Source organism: Pseudophryne corroboree, chromosome 5 (genome assembly GCF_028390025.1).
Source record: "Pseudophryne corroboree isolate aPseCor3 chromosome 5, aPseCor3.hap2, whole genome shotgun sequence".
NCBI lineage: Eukaryota > Metazoa > Chordata > Amphibia > Anura > Myobatrachidae > Pseudophryne > Pseudophryne corroboree.
In genome coordinates, this window is record NC_086448.1 from 419786598 (window position 1) to 419803666 (window position 17069).

The 17069-nt window shown below is 42.8% G+C and overlaps 1 protein-coding gene and 1 long non-coding RNA gene across 4 annotated transcripts in view; both read right to left on the reverse strand.

The window, feature by feature from the left end:
* The window catches only part of LOC134927811 (uncharacterized), a 245165-nt gene that overhangs the window by 148101 nt on the left and 79995 nt on the right, over positions 1-17069 (reverse strand). For all 3 annotated transcript variants that reach the window (XM_063922791.1, XM_063922789.1, XM_063922792.1), the window contains 2 exons: positions 16267-16407; positions 3540-3656 (listed from right to left, as the gene is read on the reverse strand). In XM_063922791.1, coding sequence (XP_063778861.1) covers positions 3540-3656; positions 16267-16407 — 258 coding nt within the window. The remainder of the gene's footprint in view (positions 1-3539; positions 3657-16266; positions 16408-17069) is intronic.
* LOC134927813 (uncharacterized) lies at positions 3860-5866 on the reverse strand. Its single transcript, XR_010177739.1, has 2 exons — positions 5789-5866; positions 3860-4604 (listed from the first exon to the last, which is right to left on the reverse strand). It is a non-coding gene; the product is annotated as an uncharacterized LOC134927813 (long non-coding RNA).

The following is a 17069-nucleotide window of genomic DNA, read 5'->3' on the forward strand; positions in this document are numbered from 1 at the left end:
TATGGTAAAAGATGCTCCAGCAACCCTCCGCCGGGTCGCAACAACTGTTACCTTCGAGTACATTGCTGTTTTGGAGGGCGCCAGACTGGATATACTTAGCAAGTCCGTACTGACGATCCCAGGCTGCACCCGGAAAACGGGGAGAAGGTAAGGTGTCTTTTATCCCTTACATGCTTAGCGGTGCACCAGCGGAAGGTCTCAGGGATCATAGGTAAACGGGGAACAGTAGAGGATGCAATCCCTGTGATTGATGTCAGCATTAGGGAGTAAGACGCTCCACTGGTCGTCTTTCCCCCCCAGTTCATGACCAGTTTCCACCGAGTCTCCCACCATGAACTGTTATTTCCGCTTCCGTTCAAGATGCATAACATATTTTACCAGTCAGAGTCGCATGAGCGGCTAGGTACACTGGTGCGTCTGAGTAGCCTACCCGTGTGCTTGCAGCATGGTCACATATGTAAGCAGGGTTTAAGTCTCCCTGTATCCCGCTCTCCTGAGGCAGGTGATACAGCACTGAGGTCCTACCTACCCTTGGCGGTACAAGTAGCAGGTGCCTGATGCAAATGAGCGTTGTGAACACTTACTGCTGTATTATTCGCTGTGCGTCTGAATACGATAAATGTCTGGTTTAGGGTAATGCAGTAATGTTTTTCCTACTTATATGTGTTGTGTAGTTGAATAATGTGCTCATAATGCAAATGTATATTAACGCAATGTTTTTTGTGACCGATTGCTAGTGTGATTGCGGACTTTAAACTCTGTTTCTGTTAGATATTTCTCTCTCTCTATTCAGATCCTCAATGCTGGAGCAGGCAGGGAAGGATCTGAATGTATTTCACTTTAAAGCATTAAAGTGAGTACTGTCACATTTATGCGTAAAATTACACTAATTGTGGTGTTTATTATTGTTACTATGTCCACGAAAGGCAAAAGTGACGAGGCACCTACATTGACATCATGTTTGTCCTGCAAATCTGGGTTATCTGCCCAGTATCTGGTACAGGATGACTTGTGTGCAAATTGCTATAGTTTCCATAAAAACCTTCTGAATAGACCGGCTCCAAGTCAGGTTTTGCACAGACATTATCCAATTTAGCAAACCGCATAATACCTGCTACGGTACCAGGTATGGTATTGCCACTTAACCCTTACATGCAACATACCGGCTGGGTTATGCCACATCAAGTGTTTGATTTAGCTCAGTCCTCGGCTGCCTTTCAGCAAAGTTCAGATGATAGACCCAAGAAAAGAGCTCTGATAGACAGGGGCCTTTGTCTTCACAATTTTCAGAATCAGAAGACACTTCAGGTAATGAAGCTGAAACTTCCCATTCTGAATCTACCTCTAGAGAGGAGGAGCACTCCTCGTCAGTGAATATACCTGACTTAATTCAGGCTGTTAAATCCATTCTGTCAATTGAAGAGGCAGCTCAGCCTGTGTTAAAAACCAAGGTGCCTGTATTTAAGCATCCAAAAAACAGTAAAAACTGAATTTCCTAACTCAGATCAGCTAAAGGAAATTATGCAAGAGGCATGAGTTACACCCAGTAAAGAGAGTTTATGATTACAAAGAAGTTGTGTTCTTTCCATCCTTTTCCTACTGTTTAAAAAGGGAGGATCCTCCTACAGTAGATGCACATGTTCGTGCATAAATCTATATTACCTCTGCCTTCAACATCCTTTAATGATGTGACTGGCAGAAAGATTGATGGGTTTCTTAAGACTGTTTTTTCTTTAGCAGGGGCAGTGACTAGGCCCAGCTACGGCCACAGCTTGGGTGGCTAAGGCAGTAGCAGGCTGGGCAGATGCTTTGGAAGATAATCTTTCAACAGCTACAAGGAAATCGTTATCACATATTGCCTATATTAAACATGCAGCTGCTTCTATGGAAGAAACTGCCCTGGATATGGGTACAATAGCTTCCAAGCAGCAGCTTCCTCAGTAGCAGCTCACAGACCTATCTGTTTACGTACATGGAAGGACGATTCAGAATACTATAAGGGTCAGGAACCTTTGCCTTTTGTTGGAAATATTCTGTTTGGCACGGAATTAGATAACATTCTTGTGTCTGAAGCAGACTCCACAAAAGGTGAAATTTCTATCTTCATATAAGGCTAAATCCAAATTTCCTACTTTTCGGCCCTTTTGGGCCCAAGCTTAAGCAAAAGGAAAAGCTTACAGAAAACCGTCTCAGTCAGATAAATCTGGTAAGACTAGGAAGAAACAGACTTGGTCAGCCAGACGCCCAGCTTCTAAGCCAGAGAGACACCAAGCTTCTAAGCCAGAAGACAAGCAGTTAGTTTGATGGCGCGGGCCTCCACCTGGGTGACCCCAGGGTGGGAGGCCGACTTCATCTTTTTGCAAAGGTCTGGAAGCATTCCACCAGAGATACCTGGGTGCAAGAAGTGGAGTCTCATGGTTAAGCTTTTTCCTTCAGGAAGATCCTTCCTCAAAGATTTTTTTGTACCAGCCCATCTCCAGTGGAATCGAAGGCCTTGGCTCGAGGACGCAGTGCAGAAATTAATGCAGTCAGGAGTAATAGTGCTGGTTCCTACAGCACAGAGGGGACGAGGTTTTTATTTCAATCTGTTTCCTGTTTAGAAAGCAAATGAATCTTACCGAACCATTCTCAAGCTCAAGACTCTGAACAAGTATGTGTGTCATGCATAGAGCCAAGCTTTTGCTTTTACACTCCACAGGTTTCTGTCCCCCATTAGGACGTGGCCACACCTGCAGACACACATAATGTAAAGCCGGCCCCAGCATATGCAACATATAATTTGCTCTTCATACTAGCCATGCATGTGTGCACTGTTATGTGTATAGCTGTAGGGACGCTTAGAGAGCTCATGAAACAGAGAGAGCTACCATCGATCTATAATTTGCCATTATCCCAAGGTTTTATGTTTTGGGGAGTTTTTTTCTCTGCTTCCTACTCCCAGCCACCAAAATGATCCCCAAAATTGAAAGAAGGATGGATATAACTAAAGATCATCCAGCATTTTAAGGGCACTAGCCACTCCACATTTGGTTGTGTCAGTTATGACAGCCTTTATACATCTTACAAATTTTTCTTTGGATGTACACCTTGTCCTCTTTTGTACATGTTCTATATTTTGTTATTTAGGTCTATAAAATGCTTTCATTTTTGAGGAGGACCTTTCTGTTTTTGTTGAAAAATGAAATATATATATATATATATATATATATATATATATATATATATACATACATACATATACATTTAATTATTCAGCAGTGTAAGAAATTACATTTAGGGTAACGTGAATGAGTCTATCTGCGGCTATGCAAGTGAATAATAATAAGATGGCATACATTCACGGAATGCATCAGTGGGCACCACCAGGATACTGGAATAGCAACATCATGTCTTGAGTTTTCGTTATATTATTTCCTTACTGCAGAAGCTTCAAAAATGTCTTTTGGATTTATTTATCATATTGCCCCAAATTACATTTTAATAAAAACCTAGAACAAATATAATACAGTAGGAAAAGAGGTAGGTGTAGAGAATGGTACCTGTATATGACGAGGCAAGCTCTGATCCTGAAAAGTCACAAGATGCAGGGGAAGCTGGATGGTCAATGTCGTAATTTGTCATGTGCTTTCTGGAAATGCTGTCTAATGTTTTAAAACCTTACCACATTAGAATTAATGGAAAAGAAAAAAAAAAACAAATTTTAGATATAGGTATTACATTCAATTTTGTTTAAAAAATAAATAAAAAAAATCAACTTACCTGCCACATAAGTGCACATTTAACAGACCAATCAAAGTAAGGATGTAAGTAAGCTTGTCATATATACTGTGTGTTACAGTTATGTACTGCTGAAGAACAGTTTTAATTACAGAATCAAATTTTAATATGCCTTTATCAAGTTAGCTTCTGGGCAGGAGTAAATATTCATGCATATGAACATCCCATGTACTGGCAAGAACATGTTACTGTGCTCATTAGAAAATCTGTGACTTCAAACAGAAGCTATCAAATGCCAAATTGGAGTGACAATATAAGATCAGAGGATCAGGATCATGAACACAGAGGCTAGCCCACACCAACATTTCATTTAACTCTTTCCCGGCTGAGGATTTTCTCACCCCTGTGCTTTACGTACACACAAGCTACTTGTTTTTTCAGACTTTCACTTTTTACAAACAATTCGTTTGATTACTCCTGCCTAAAATCAACTCAAAAGGAGCAGAAAAAGGGAGCTTTCATTGAAATTGCAAATAAATCAACTAACCAACATGAAGAACTTTACGATTCTCGGTTCAGCATTAACACATCTTTCGAAAGCAGAAAAAAAAAAAAAGAAAATCTACACTTCGGATTTTATGAGAAAATGTACATTTGAGATGACAAGTTTTTGTCATCTTGAATGGAACACCTACAACGTGTAAAATTAATATGTTGGGCTAACAATGTATACCATTTTGAAAACTAGAAAACATACAGCATCATATTATTTTCACATGATCACCACACAATCATTTCTAAGTTTGAAGACAGATTAAAAAAAGATGACACCCCTCTTTAAAATGACGCTGCCCTGGGGAGGGGATAGCGCTTGCTTTTCAGTAAATCTGTGGAAGAAGAAGAGAAGAAAAATATAACTTTTAAGTTAAAAGGTAAATTTTTTAGTACATATCTCGGTACTAAGCGGATGCGAAGTATTTAAAAAACATATTGTGGTGAAAAAAGATTAAGACAATCTGAACAAGAAAGAAAGAAATTAAATGGAGTTAAAAAAAGACAACTGTTTATCTCTCAGATTAATTGAATCTCTGTAATAATGCAATAAGGTATGAATATTACTGTTAATAAGTATGTATATTGCACTTTCCTTAGGATACTGACGACAAGTGTCAATGTGTCATTATCTGACTGTAAAGCTCAACTAGAACAATATTTCACATGCAATTCCGTGTGCTTGTTTTTTTTTTTTTTCAAACTGCCATGAGACCTAATGTATCTTTAGATACAATTTGTAGACTGTGTCCATTAGACAATAAACAGTGAGCAACAGTTGTTAGTGATGTAGCACTTGTTATGGTGTGAATTTTGCAATGTCTCTCACTATGCTGTGTCAGACAGGAAAGTTACTTTATGCTTCCAGACTGTTCCAAATATTGTATCTCAGTTATTGATAGGGACCATTATGCTATGTTTACAATGTGGGTATATATGTACTCCAATTCACCTCCCACATTACAGTGTCCGGTATTTTGTAAGATAGAGGTAGAATATTGTACTACTTCATTCGATATATACAGATTATGTAGGAGTTTAAATATTCTATTCGTGGTCGTGTGTCTCTCACTTTCAATGTGTCAGACTAACACGAAATGCCAATGACAGTATATTTCATTCAGGCAATTTAGCCAAATTATAATAATGTCTCCCACTGATATTTTGTCAGGCAGGTTATCATTAAACGCCTTTAATATCGAGTATATCTAAGTAGTACCTGTCATAGATAAATTTTAATATGACACTCACTCCTCTATTACTAGCTAATTTATCCCTTATTTTAAAGTACACAATTCTTTTAGGTTTAGAACACATCAAAATTATATTGGTGAACGGATCATGAATATGTATATGTATGTTAGACTTGCCACCTAGTGCTTAGCTGTCTGATTTACAAATTTCTATTCCGACCATTTGTAGCATATTGTATGCACGCAGCGGGTTTGCCACATAATAATTATCCACTATGTTTCTGTTCCGCTTAGTACTGTACCGAAATATGTAATAAAAAATTTACCTTTTAACTTATACTAAAAATGCTAGTGCACCGCACAATGCAGATCCTTTTTCTTCTCTTCTTCTGTCATGCATATTATGATCTGTAATAGCACCCACATATGTAAATAAACTTAATAGAATACAATTAGGGTTAATCAATTTACTGAAAATTAGTTTTCCTGTGCAACGGACATATTTCTTTCTTTAGCTTTCAGTGAATCTCCACAGGTCAGACTTTACATTGCATCTATGGGACTCCAAAGTACACTTCTGGACCAATACCCCTTCCTAGCGCTACAAAGATGCTGGGCCAGCCTGTATCCCTTCCCACCTGTCTACGGAATCATTCCAAGTGGGGAGTAGTGCCCCACAATTGATACAAGGGGACAACCACCGCCATGTTTAGGCTTACCCGATTCCACAACAGATACTCCTCCTACCTCAATCGGTGGCCCATATCATTCCTGCCTACTCTAACATATTTGATGCACTGGCTATTGAGGATTCTGCAGACTGTCATTTAGTCCGGCCGCCTTGAAGCTCCCTGGTTTATGACTCCTTCTGGGAACACTTGTTTTGTTGTTTTGCTCCTCCTAGTTCAGCCTCTCCTGTCTATGTTGTGAACAGCAGCGTTTCCAAACTCTAACCCTCAGGCACCACAAACAATGTATGTTCTACAGATCTACGAGTTGGTTCACTATTCATTAATGGATGACATATTTTAAAAGATCCCCAGGTTCAGCTAATAAATACAAATTGTAATATAACACTGTGTGTGTATCTGTAAAAACGTGCACTGTCAGAGGTACTTGAGGACTGGAGTTGGGAAATGCTGATGTACAGGCTCCTTTGCCCATCCTCTTGTATCTTGGAGCACTGTTGCCTATCTCTTCTGCATCACCGTAATCCTGCCTGCTCAACCCAGTTAAAATTCATACTACCTTCAAAATAAAGCATATACCCAGACCTTTTTCTATTCAGCAAAGTTTAAGCATAAAACGTGGCCATTTTGTTTTATAATAAGGTCCTCTTAACGGTCTCTCATACAACCTTGAATGCAGAGGGGAGATTTTACTGTGGGAACCTTCTGTTCCTCTCAGATCTCCCTAATGACCTATTCCCACAACACAGGTCAAGTCTCTTTCCTCATATTTCTTGATTCTTGGTGGAGACTTTAACATGATGTTGGACCCTCTCCTTAGTAGAACTAGTCATAGTGGACCTCCCGATAAAGGCCTCCACTTAGCAATTCATTTCCAATTGCACTGTGATAAAAATCAAATATCTAGAAATATTCATAATTAACAATACAACCTTTCTATATCAAGCCAGGTACTCTCTCCCCTTCGCTCTGCAGTCAAATCTGATCTCATTAGATGGAACAATTTGATGATTTACTGGATAAGCAAATATACCTCGAATTAAGATGTACATCCTACTCTTACTTTGCTACCTATTCCAAACTCTCCCTACTGTGTCCATCCCTAGACCTTTAAGCTTCTTTAAAACACAATTCTCAGCATTCATTTGGTCCCACAGGTAATATTGTGTTTCAGACCAGTTGGAACCACTTGAACCCTGCTTTTCTGGATTCATGTTAAAGATAAAGTCCATATCATTTCTGAGTTTGTCTCTTCTATTTTCCAGATCTTTGGTTAAATTGAAAGTGGTCATTCTCTAGTGCGCCCAGGATGCAGTACTTTTTCTTTTACGGTCCCACATGTAAATTAGAGTTAAAGTTGACCTCATCCAACTTCCCACCTTATCTGGGAGTCCCCGACTTTGAGATATATTTCTGCGGCTCAACTAGTGCAGAGTATCAAGTGGCACTGCCCTTCTGTGTTCCAAGTACAGACTGATATTGAGTGCGGCCGTACTCCCTCCCGTCAGCTTTGGTTCCAGAATTCAATTTGGCCTCTTAAAGCCCATCCATTTTTGTTTATTAACCTGACTGCCAATTTTGTTTTTCTGTAACAGGATATATAACCTCACTCCATCTCTCTCTCCATTTCTGCTACTTTAGTATAACACAAACTTCTCACCCAGAATTCGTCCTTCTGATGTTGCTTACTGCACCTGTTCTCAGGTCCGATTTATCAATGACTTATTAATCAGGAAAGCTCTTCTGCACTTTTTCCTTCAGCAGTATTTCAATCTTCCGTTCTCTACGTTTTATCAATTTATGTAACTACATTTCTGTCAGCCATCTGGAACCCAGCTCTATGCAAAGCCTTTAGCTCTATTTGAACAATGCTGTGAGGATATGTGCCCAGGGGCCTTGTCTTTTCCCTTTACCTGAACGGTTCTTTTAGACCTCTTCAATAAACCATCTTCAAGAGAAAAATTGGCAGTGCAATCTGGGTAAAGAGCTAACAGCAGATGATTTGTTTGATATATGGTCGGGGACTGACAAGTTTTCTATATGTGTCCGTACTAAAGAGAATGCGTACAAACTTCTCTTTCATTGGTATCTGGTTCCAACTAGACTGCACAAAAAGTATCCCTTCTGCTCTCCCCTTTGCTGGAGAAACAGTCTGTCAAATGACATGCATTTTTATTCAAATCTGGCAGGAATGCATGGCCTTGCAAAGATTCTGGTATTAGCCCTTTGTTACCTTGATGGGTTCCTCCATCCCATTTAATTTCAAGTAATTGTTGCTACCACTTCTCCTTCCAGTGGAGGTAGGGTAAGTTTTTTTAACTTATCTAGAGCAGTGCGGAGTACAAGTGCGATTCTTCATCAGCACTTTTGATGTACATGCAGAGGATGAGCCAGATTCATTAGCACTGCAGTAGGTAAAGAATGCCAGCTACACTCTAGCAAGATTTTATACACTGTTCTCAAAAATGGCCTCTGTGTCACTAAGCATAAATTCCAAATAGGCTTTTATATAGGCTACAACACGAGGATGGGAGCGCTGAAGGGAATATTATATTTAATACATTTACTTAAAACATAGCAACATGGACTAATGAATACAATTGTATAGTAGTATTAAAACAAAAAATATAAAATATATTAATGTAAAGATTACATTCATATATTTTATATGGTTTTGTTTTTCACTGTATCTTGTTTATACATTGGGGCCAGCCCGCCCCAATACGATGAGTGGCTGTTAGGGAATAATAAGAATTTACTTACCGATAATTCTATTTCTCGGAGTCCGTAGTGGATGCTGGGGTTCCTGAAAGGACCATGGGGAATAGCGGCTCCGCAGGAGACAGGGCACAAAAAAGTAAAGCTTTACTAGGTCAGGTGGTGTGCACTGGCTCCTCCCCCTATGACCCTCCTCCAGACTCCAGTTAGGTACTGTGCCCGGACGAGCATACACAATAAGGGAGGCATTTTGAATCCCGGGTAAGACTCATACCAGCCACACCAATCACACCGTACAACTTGTGATCTAAACCCAGTTAACAGTATGACAACAGAAAGGGCCTCTTAAAGATGGCTCCTTAACAATAACCCGAATTAGTTAACAATAACTATGTACAAGTATTGCAGATAATCCGCACTTGGGATGGGCGCCCAGCATCCACTACGGACTCCGAGAAATAGAATTATCGGTAAGTAAATTCTTATTTTCTCTATCGTCCTAAGTGGATGCTGGGGTTCCTGAAAGGACCATGGGGATTATACCAAAGCTCCCAAACGGGCGGGAGAGTGCGGATGACTCTGCAGCACCGAATGAGAGAACTCCAGGTCCTCCTTTGCCAGGGTATCAAATTTGTAAAATTTTACAAACGTGTTCTCCCCCGACCACGTAGCTGCTCGGCAGAGTTGTAATGCCGAGACCCCTCGGGCAGCCGCCCAAGATGAGCCCACCTTCCTTGTGGAGTGGGCTTTTACAGTTTTAGGCTGTGGCAGGCCTGCCACAGAATGTGCAAGTTGAATTGTGTTACAAATCCAACGAGCAATCGACTGCTTAGAAGCAGGTGCGCCCAACTTGTTGGGTGCATACAATATAAACAGCGAGTCAGATTTTCTGACTCCAGCCGTCCTTGCAATGTATATTTTTAAGGCTCTGACAACGTCCAACAACTTGGAGTCCTCCAAGTCGCTAGTGGCCGCAGGCACCACAATAGGTTGGTTCAGATGAAATGCTGATACCACTTTAGGGAGAAAATGCGGACGAGTCCGCAGTTCTGCCCTATCCGAATGGAAGATTAGATAAGGACTTTTATAAGATAAAGCCGCCAATTCAGATACTCTCCTGGCAGAGGCCAGGGCTAGTAACATAGTCACTTTCAATGTGAGATATTTCAAATCCACCTTTTTCAATGGTTCAAACCAATGGGATTTGAGGAAATCTAAAACTACATTTAGATCCCACGGTGCCACCGGAGGCACCACAGGAGGCTGTATATGCAGTACTCCCTTGACAAAAGTCTGGACCTCAGGGACAGAGGCCAATTCTTTTTGGAAGAATATTGACAGGGCCGAAATTTGAACCTTAATGGATCCCAATTTGAGACCCATAGATAATCCTGATTGCAGGAAATGTAGGAAACGACCCAGTTGGAATTCCTCCGTCGGAACCCTCCGATCCTCGCACCACGCTACATATTTTCGCCAAATGCGGTGATAATGTTTCACGGTGACTTCCTTCCGTGCCTTAATCAAGGTAGGAATGACTTCTTCTGGAATGCCTTTCCCTTTTAGGATCTGGCGTTCAACCGCCATGCCGTCAAACGCAGCCGCGGTAAGTCTTGAAAAAGACAGGGACCCTGCTGTAGCAGGTCCCTTCTCAGAGGTAGAGGCCACGGTTCGTCCGTGAGCATCTCTTGAAGTTCCGGATACCAAGTCCTTCTCGGCCAATCCGGAACCACTAGTATTGTTCTTACTCTTCTTTGCCGTATGATCTTCAATACCTTTGGTATGAGCGGCAGAGGAGGAAACACATACACTGACTGGTACACCCAAGGAGTTACCAGTGCGTCCACAGCTATTGCCTGTGGATCTCTTGACCTGGCGCAATATTTGTCCAGTTTCTTGTGGAGGCGAGACGCCATCATGTCTACAATTGGTCTTTCCCAACGGTCTATTAACATGTTGAAGACTTCTGGATGTAGACCCCACTCTCCCGGATGAAGATCGTGTCTGCTGAGGAAGTCTGCTTCCCAGTTGTCCACGCCCGGGATGAACACTGCTGACAGTGCTATCACGTGATTCTCCGCCCAGCGAAGAATCTTGGCAGCTTCTGCCATTGCACTCCTGCTTCTTGTGCCGCCCTGCCTGTTTACATGGGCGACCGCCGTGATGTTGTCCGACTGAATCAACACCGGCTTTCCTTGCAGGAGAAGTTCCGCCTGGCTTAGAGCATTGTAGATTGCTCTTAGTTCCAGAATGTTTATGTGAAGAGACTTTTCCAGACTCGTCCATACTCCCTGGAAGTTTCTTCCTTGTGTGACTGCTCCCCAGCCTCTCAGGCTGGCGTCCGTGGTCACCAGGATCCAATCCTGAATGCCGAATCTGCGGCCTTCTAATAGGTGAGCCTTCTGCAACCACCACAGAAGTGACACCCTTGTCTTTGGTGACAGGGTTATTCGCAGGTGCATCTGCAGATGCGACCCTGACCATTTGTCCAACAGATCCCTTTGGAATATTCTTGCATGGAATCTGCCGAATGGAATTGCTTCGTAAGAAGCCACCATTTTTCCCAGGACTCTTGTGCATTGATGTACTGACACTTTTCCTGGTTTTAGGAGGTTCCTGACCAGATCGGATAACTCCTTGGCTTTTCCCTCTGGAAGGAAAACCTTTTTCTGAACCGTGTCCAGAATCATTCCTAGGAACAGCAGACGAGTTGTCGGGATTAAATGGGATTTTGGAATATTCAGAATCCACCCGTGTTGTCTTAGCACCTCTTGAGATAGTGCTAAAGCTGTCTCCAGCTGTTCTCTGGACCTTGCCCTTATTAGGAGATCGTCCAAGTATGGGATAACTAATACGCCTTTTCTTCGAAGAAGAATCATCATCTCGGCCATTACCTTGGTAAAGACCCGAGGCGCCGTGGACAATCCGAACGGCAGCGTCTGAAACTGATAGTGACAGTTTTGAACAATGAACCTGAGGTACCCCTGGTGTGCGGGGTAAATCGGAACGTGTAGATACGCATCCTTGATGTCCAAGGATACCATAAAGTCCCCTTCTTCCAGGTTCGCTATCACTGCTCTGAGTGACTCCATCTTGAACTTGAACTTTTTTATGTAGAGGTTCAAGGACTTCAGATTTAGAATAGGCCTTACCGAGCCATCCGGCTTCGGTACCACAAATAGAGTGGAATAATACCCCTTTCCTTGTTGTAATAGGGGTACTTTGACTATCACCTGCTGAGCGTACAGCTTGTGAATGGCTTCCAACACCCTCTCCCTTTCGGAAGAGACGGTTGGTAAGGCAGACTTCAGGAAACGATGAGGAGGATCCGTCTCTAATTCCAACCTGTACCCCTGAGATATTATCTGCAGGATCCAGGGGTCTACCTGCGAGTGAGCCCACTGCGCGCTGTAATTTTTGAGACGGCCCCCCACTGTCCCCGAGTCCGCTTGAGAGGCCCCAGCGTCATGCTGAGGTTTTTGCAGGAGCCGGGGAGGGCTTCTGTTCCTGGGAAGGAGCTGCCTGTTGGTGTCTCTTCCCTCTTCCTCTGCCTCGTGGCAGGTACGACAAGCCCTTTGCTCTCTTATTTTTGTAGGAGCGAAAAGGCTGCGGTTGAAAGGTCGGTGCCTTTCTCTGTTGGGGAGTGACTTGAGGTAAAAAAGTGGATTTCCCGGCAGTAGCCGTGGCCACCAAGTCTGATAGACCAACTCCAAATAACTCCTCCCCTTTATACGGCAAAACCTCCATGTGACGTTTTGAATCCGCATCGCCTGTCCACTGTCGTGTCCATAAGGCTCTTCTGGCTGAAATGGACATAGCACTCACCCGAGATGCCAGTGTGCAAATATCCCTCTGTGCATCACGCATATAGATAAATGCATCCTTTATTTGTTCTAACGACAGTAAAACATTGTCCCTATCTAGGGTATCAATATTTTCAATCAGGGATTCTGACCAAACTACTCCAGCACTGCACATCCAGGCAGTTGCTATAGCTGGTCGTAGTATAACACCTGCATGTGTGTATATATTCTTTTGAATAACTTCCATCTTTCTATCTGATGGATCCTTAAGTGCGGCCGTCTCAGGAGAGGGTAACGCCACTTGTTTGGATAAGCGTGTGAGCGCCTTGTCCACCTTAGGGGGTGTTTCCCAGCGCGCCCTAACCTCTGGCGGGAAAGGGTATAATGCCAATAACTTTTTTGAAATTATCAACTTTTTATCAGGAGCAACCCACGCTTCATCACACACGTCATTTAATTCTTCTGATTCAGGAAAAACTGTTTGTAGTTTTTTCACACCATACATAATACCCTGTTTTACGGTATCTGTAGTATCAGCTAAATGTAACGTCTCCTTCATTGCCAAAATCATATAACGTGTGGCCCTACTGGAAAATACGTTTGAATTTCTACCGTCGTCACTGGAATCAGTGCCCGTGTCTGGGTCTGTGTCGACCGACTGAGGCAAAGGGCGTTTTACAGCCCCTGACGGTGTTTGAGGCGCCTGGACAGGCATTAATTGATTGTCCGGCCGCCTCATGTCCTCAACTGACTGTTTAAGGGAAGATAAACCATCACGTAATTCCACAAATAAAGGCATCCATTCTGGTGTCGACCCCCTGGGGGGTGACATCTGCATATTTGGCAATTGCTCCGCCTCCACACCAATATCGTCCTCATACATGTCGACACCACGTACCGACACACACCGCAAACTCACAGGGAATGCTCTAATGAAGACAGGACCCACTAGCCCTTTTGGGGAGACAGAGGGAGAGTCTGCCAGCACACACCACAAAGCGCTATATATACAAGGGATATCCTTATATTAAGTGCTCCCTTATAGCTGCTTTAATATATATATATATAGCCATTAATGTGCCCCCCCTCTCTGTTTTACCCTGTTTCTGTAGTGCAGTGCAGGGGAGAGACCTGGGAGCCGTTCTGACCAGCGGAGCTGTGACAGAAAATGGCGCCGTGTGCTGAGGAGATAGGCCCCGCCCCTTTTTCGGCGGGTTCTTCTCCCGCTATTTTTCCAGTCAGGCAGGGGTTAAATATCTCCATATAGCCCCTATGGGCTATATGTGAGGTATTTTTAGCCTTGTATAAGGTTTATATTTGCCTCTCAGAGCGCCCCCCCCCAGCGCTCTGCACCCTCAGTGACTGCCCAGTGAAGTGTGCTGAGAGGAAAATGGCGCACAGCTGCAGTGCTGTGCGCTACCTTATGAAGACTGAGGAGTCTTCAGCCGCCGGTTTCCGGACCTCTTCACGCTTCAGCATCTGCAAGGGGGTCGGCGGCGCGGCTCCGGGACCGGACTCCACGGCTGGGCCTGTGTTCGATCCCTCTGGAGCTAATGGTGTCCAGTAGCCAAGCAGCAAATCCACTCTGCATGCAGGTGAGTTTACTACTTTCCCCCTAAGTCCCACGTTGCAGTGATCCTGTTGCCAGCAGGACTCACTGTAAAGAAAAAAACCTAAACTAAACTTTCTCTAAGCAGCTCTTTAGGAGAGCCACCTAGATTGCACCCTTCTCGTTCGGGCACAAAATCTAACTGGAGTCTGGAGGAGGGTCATAGGGGGAGGAGCCAGTGCACACCACCTGACCTAGTAAAGCTTTACTTTTTTGTGCCCTGTCTCCTGCGGAGCCGCTATTCCCCATGGTCCTTTCAGGAACCCCAGCATCCACTTAGGACGATAGAGAAATAAGGTTTGATCGAGTCTTATGAACGCTAGTTTCTACACACGTTTGTCTATATACTTTTATTTAGGCTAGTCTACCAATGATAGCGGTTTGAAAACTATATGACAGGTATATTTTTAAGCCCCAAAACATAGACATAAAAGTACCAAGTGCAAAGTTTTGCACACAGCATGTTGACACTCTCCAGTACAAATAACACTAAATGCCAACTTACAAACATTTTGTAATAAAAATAAATTTTGAGGACATTTTCAGGGGAAGTATAAATTTTTAGGTACGGTCAGGGCCGGCCCTAGCCTGATTTTTTTATTGGTATGCAAATATATACTATGGCACCCCTTAATAAAATATATAGGGGCGTGGCTTCATGAAGAAGGGGCATGGCCACAGAATAGTAACAATTCGCATTACACAGCGCAATAGAGCCCAATATACATGCTACGCCACAGAAGAGCCCTTATACACGCTACGCCACACCACAGTAGAGCCGATTATACATATTACGCCACAGTAGAGCCTTTTATACACGTTACACCACAGTAGTATACCCCTTACACTACGTTAGTATATACATTACACCACAGTAGTATACCCCTTACACTACGTTAGTATATACATTACACCACAGTAGAACCACTATACACGTTACACCACAGTAGAGCTGCTTATATACGTTACACCACAAAGGAGCCGGTGGGCACATGCACACCCTGCAGAACTTAACCTGGCTATGAGTGCTGGATAATATTCCCTACAGGAAATCTCAGCATACCAGTCAGTATTAAATACCATGACACTGACTGAATAGATCTTACTGATTTTAGATAAAATATGTAAAATGGAGGGCACCTGATATTTTATTCTGGATCTGACCCCCAAGTATTATGTACCAGCAAGGCATCTGTACAGGAACGTGGTATGGCCGCAGGACAGAGCCCAGAGGCAGTCTGACAGTGGGAGGACATCGGGCGGGAGGAGAGCAGCTTCTCCTCCATGATGAGACAGAGTGGCCGGGCAGGACAGAGGAAGTCAGACAGCGCCGGTGGGAGGACAGCACAGCGGCTTCTCCTCACTCGGCATCTCAGGGGGCGGGCTTGGATATCTGAGAGCAGAGTGTGTTGTCAGGCGGGGAGAGCCACAGAGGTGGTGCAATGTGACAGTGCCCTGGGCTCTCCAGGGGAGAGGAGGCGGCAGGGTCCGGCAGAAGTGTAGTGCGGACGTGGAGTTCGGCTGCTGGGAGGTTAGTTGGAGAACACAGACTGCAGCGCACCTTCATCAGTCCCGCGCTCTACGCAGCTGCGTATGCGTAGGGCCGGACCTGCGTACGGTGCAGTATATAAAGTCTATTTTTAGGATCTATTTAGGTAATAAAATCACTGAAGGGGTAAGAAGGAACAATACCTGATCACAGAAAAAAGAATAGTCGTCTTTGTCTCACTGCATGCATTTAATTAAAATAGTCCATAAGAATTATTGCATACTATACAGGCCATTGCTGAACTCAAACACTTTACAAACTTGAAGCTGAATATAAGATATTTTGCATGTCTGAGTAAGCACTGGTGTCATTGGTTCCTAGCTAACAGCAGCAAAAAGTTAAATCTTATTACTAGCACAGTGCATAGGAACAAAGACCTTTATAAAGGGAAATAATAATGATATTGGGAACATTTGATGCCATAACCAAAGATTACCTGATTTATCCGAGATTGGAACAGCAGCCTCTGACTCTGAATCGTCACAAGCAGCAGCGGAAGCAGCACCATTATCTGACAAGTCCTCATCAGTCTCATCTATGATGACCATGTTCTCCAGTGGAAATGTATGGTCTTCATCTAGACGAGAAAAAGGTAAAGCACAAATGCAGTTCACCTTCAATCAGTCACACAATCAGCTACATTATTCTAATGATAACTATTTACAGAATGGATTAAAATGTGGAGGGGAAAAACAAGAGGGAGTCTGTATTGTTGACGCACTGGAGAAATATTGGTTTATTCTAAAATATTACCTTTATTAGATATGTAATAAAATGAGATTTGGATTAATTTATTATCCCAGACTACAGTGAAACAGAGGTTAAAATCACAAAAACCAACGAATAAGTGAATACAAAAAAGAAATTGAAGGAATGTGAATAAAGAATTTTAAAAAATGTGTCCACGTGTGTTTCTTGGTGTATTCTTATACTTAAGTTTACTGTGCTGATGTATGTATTATCAACATTTATTCACTCGTCCAATATTATCCGGAAACTATCACAGTCTATAATATCGGAACCCATTGTTCTGAGTTGTCAATCTTGAAGATCAGTCTTATAGTGTATACATAATACACTTCATGGGGATTACCACATGGGAGACTATCCCTATTGTAGGAATTATAAGTGTGGATGAATGCACATATAACGCTTGGTCGCCAAATGAGGGTTACTTTAATTATTTACAGTTATAGTGACTGTAAATCGCCTATAGCTGTGTTTCCAGATCAAACTACA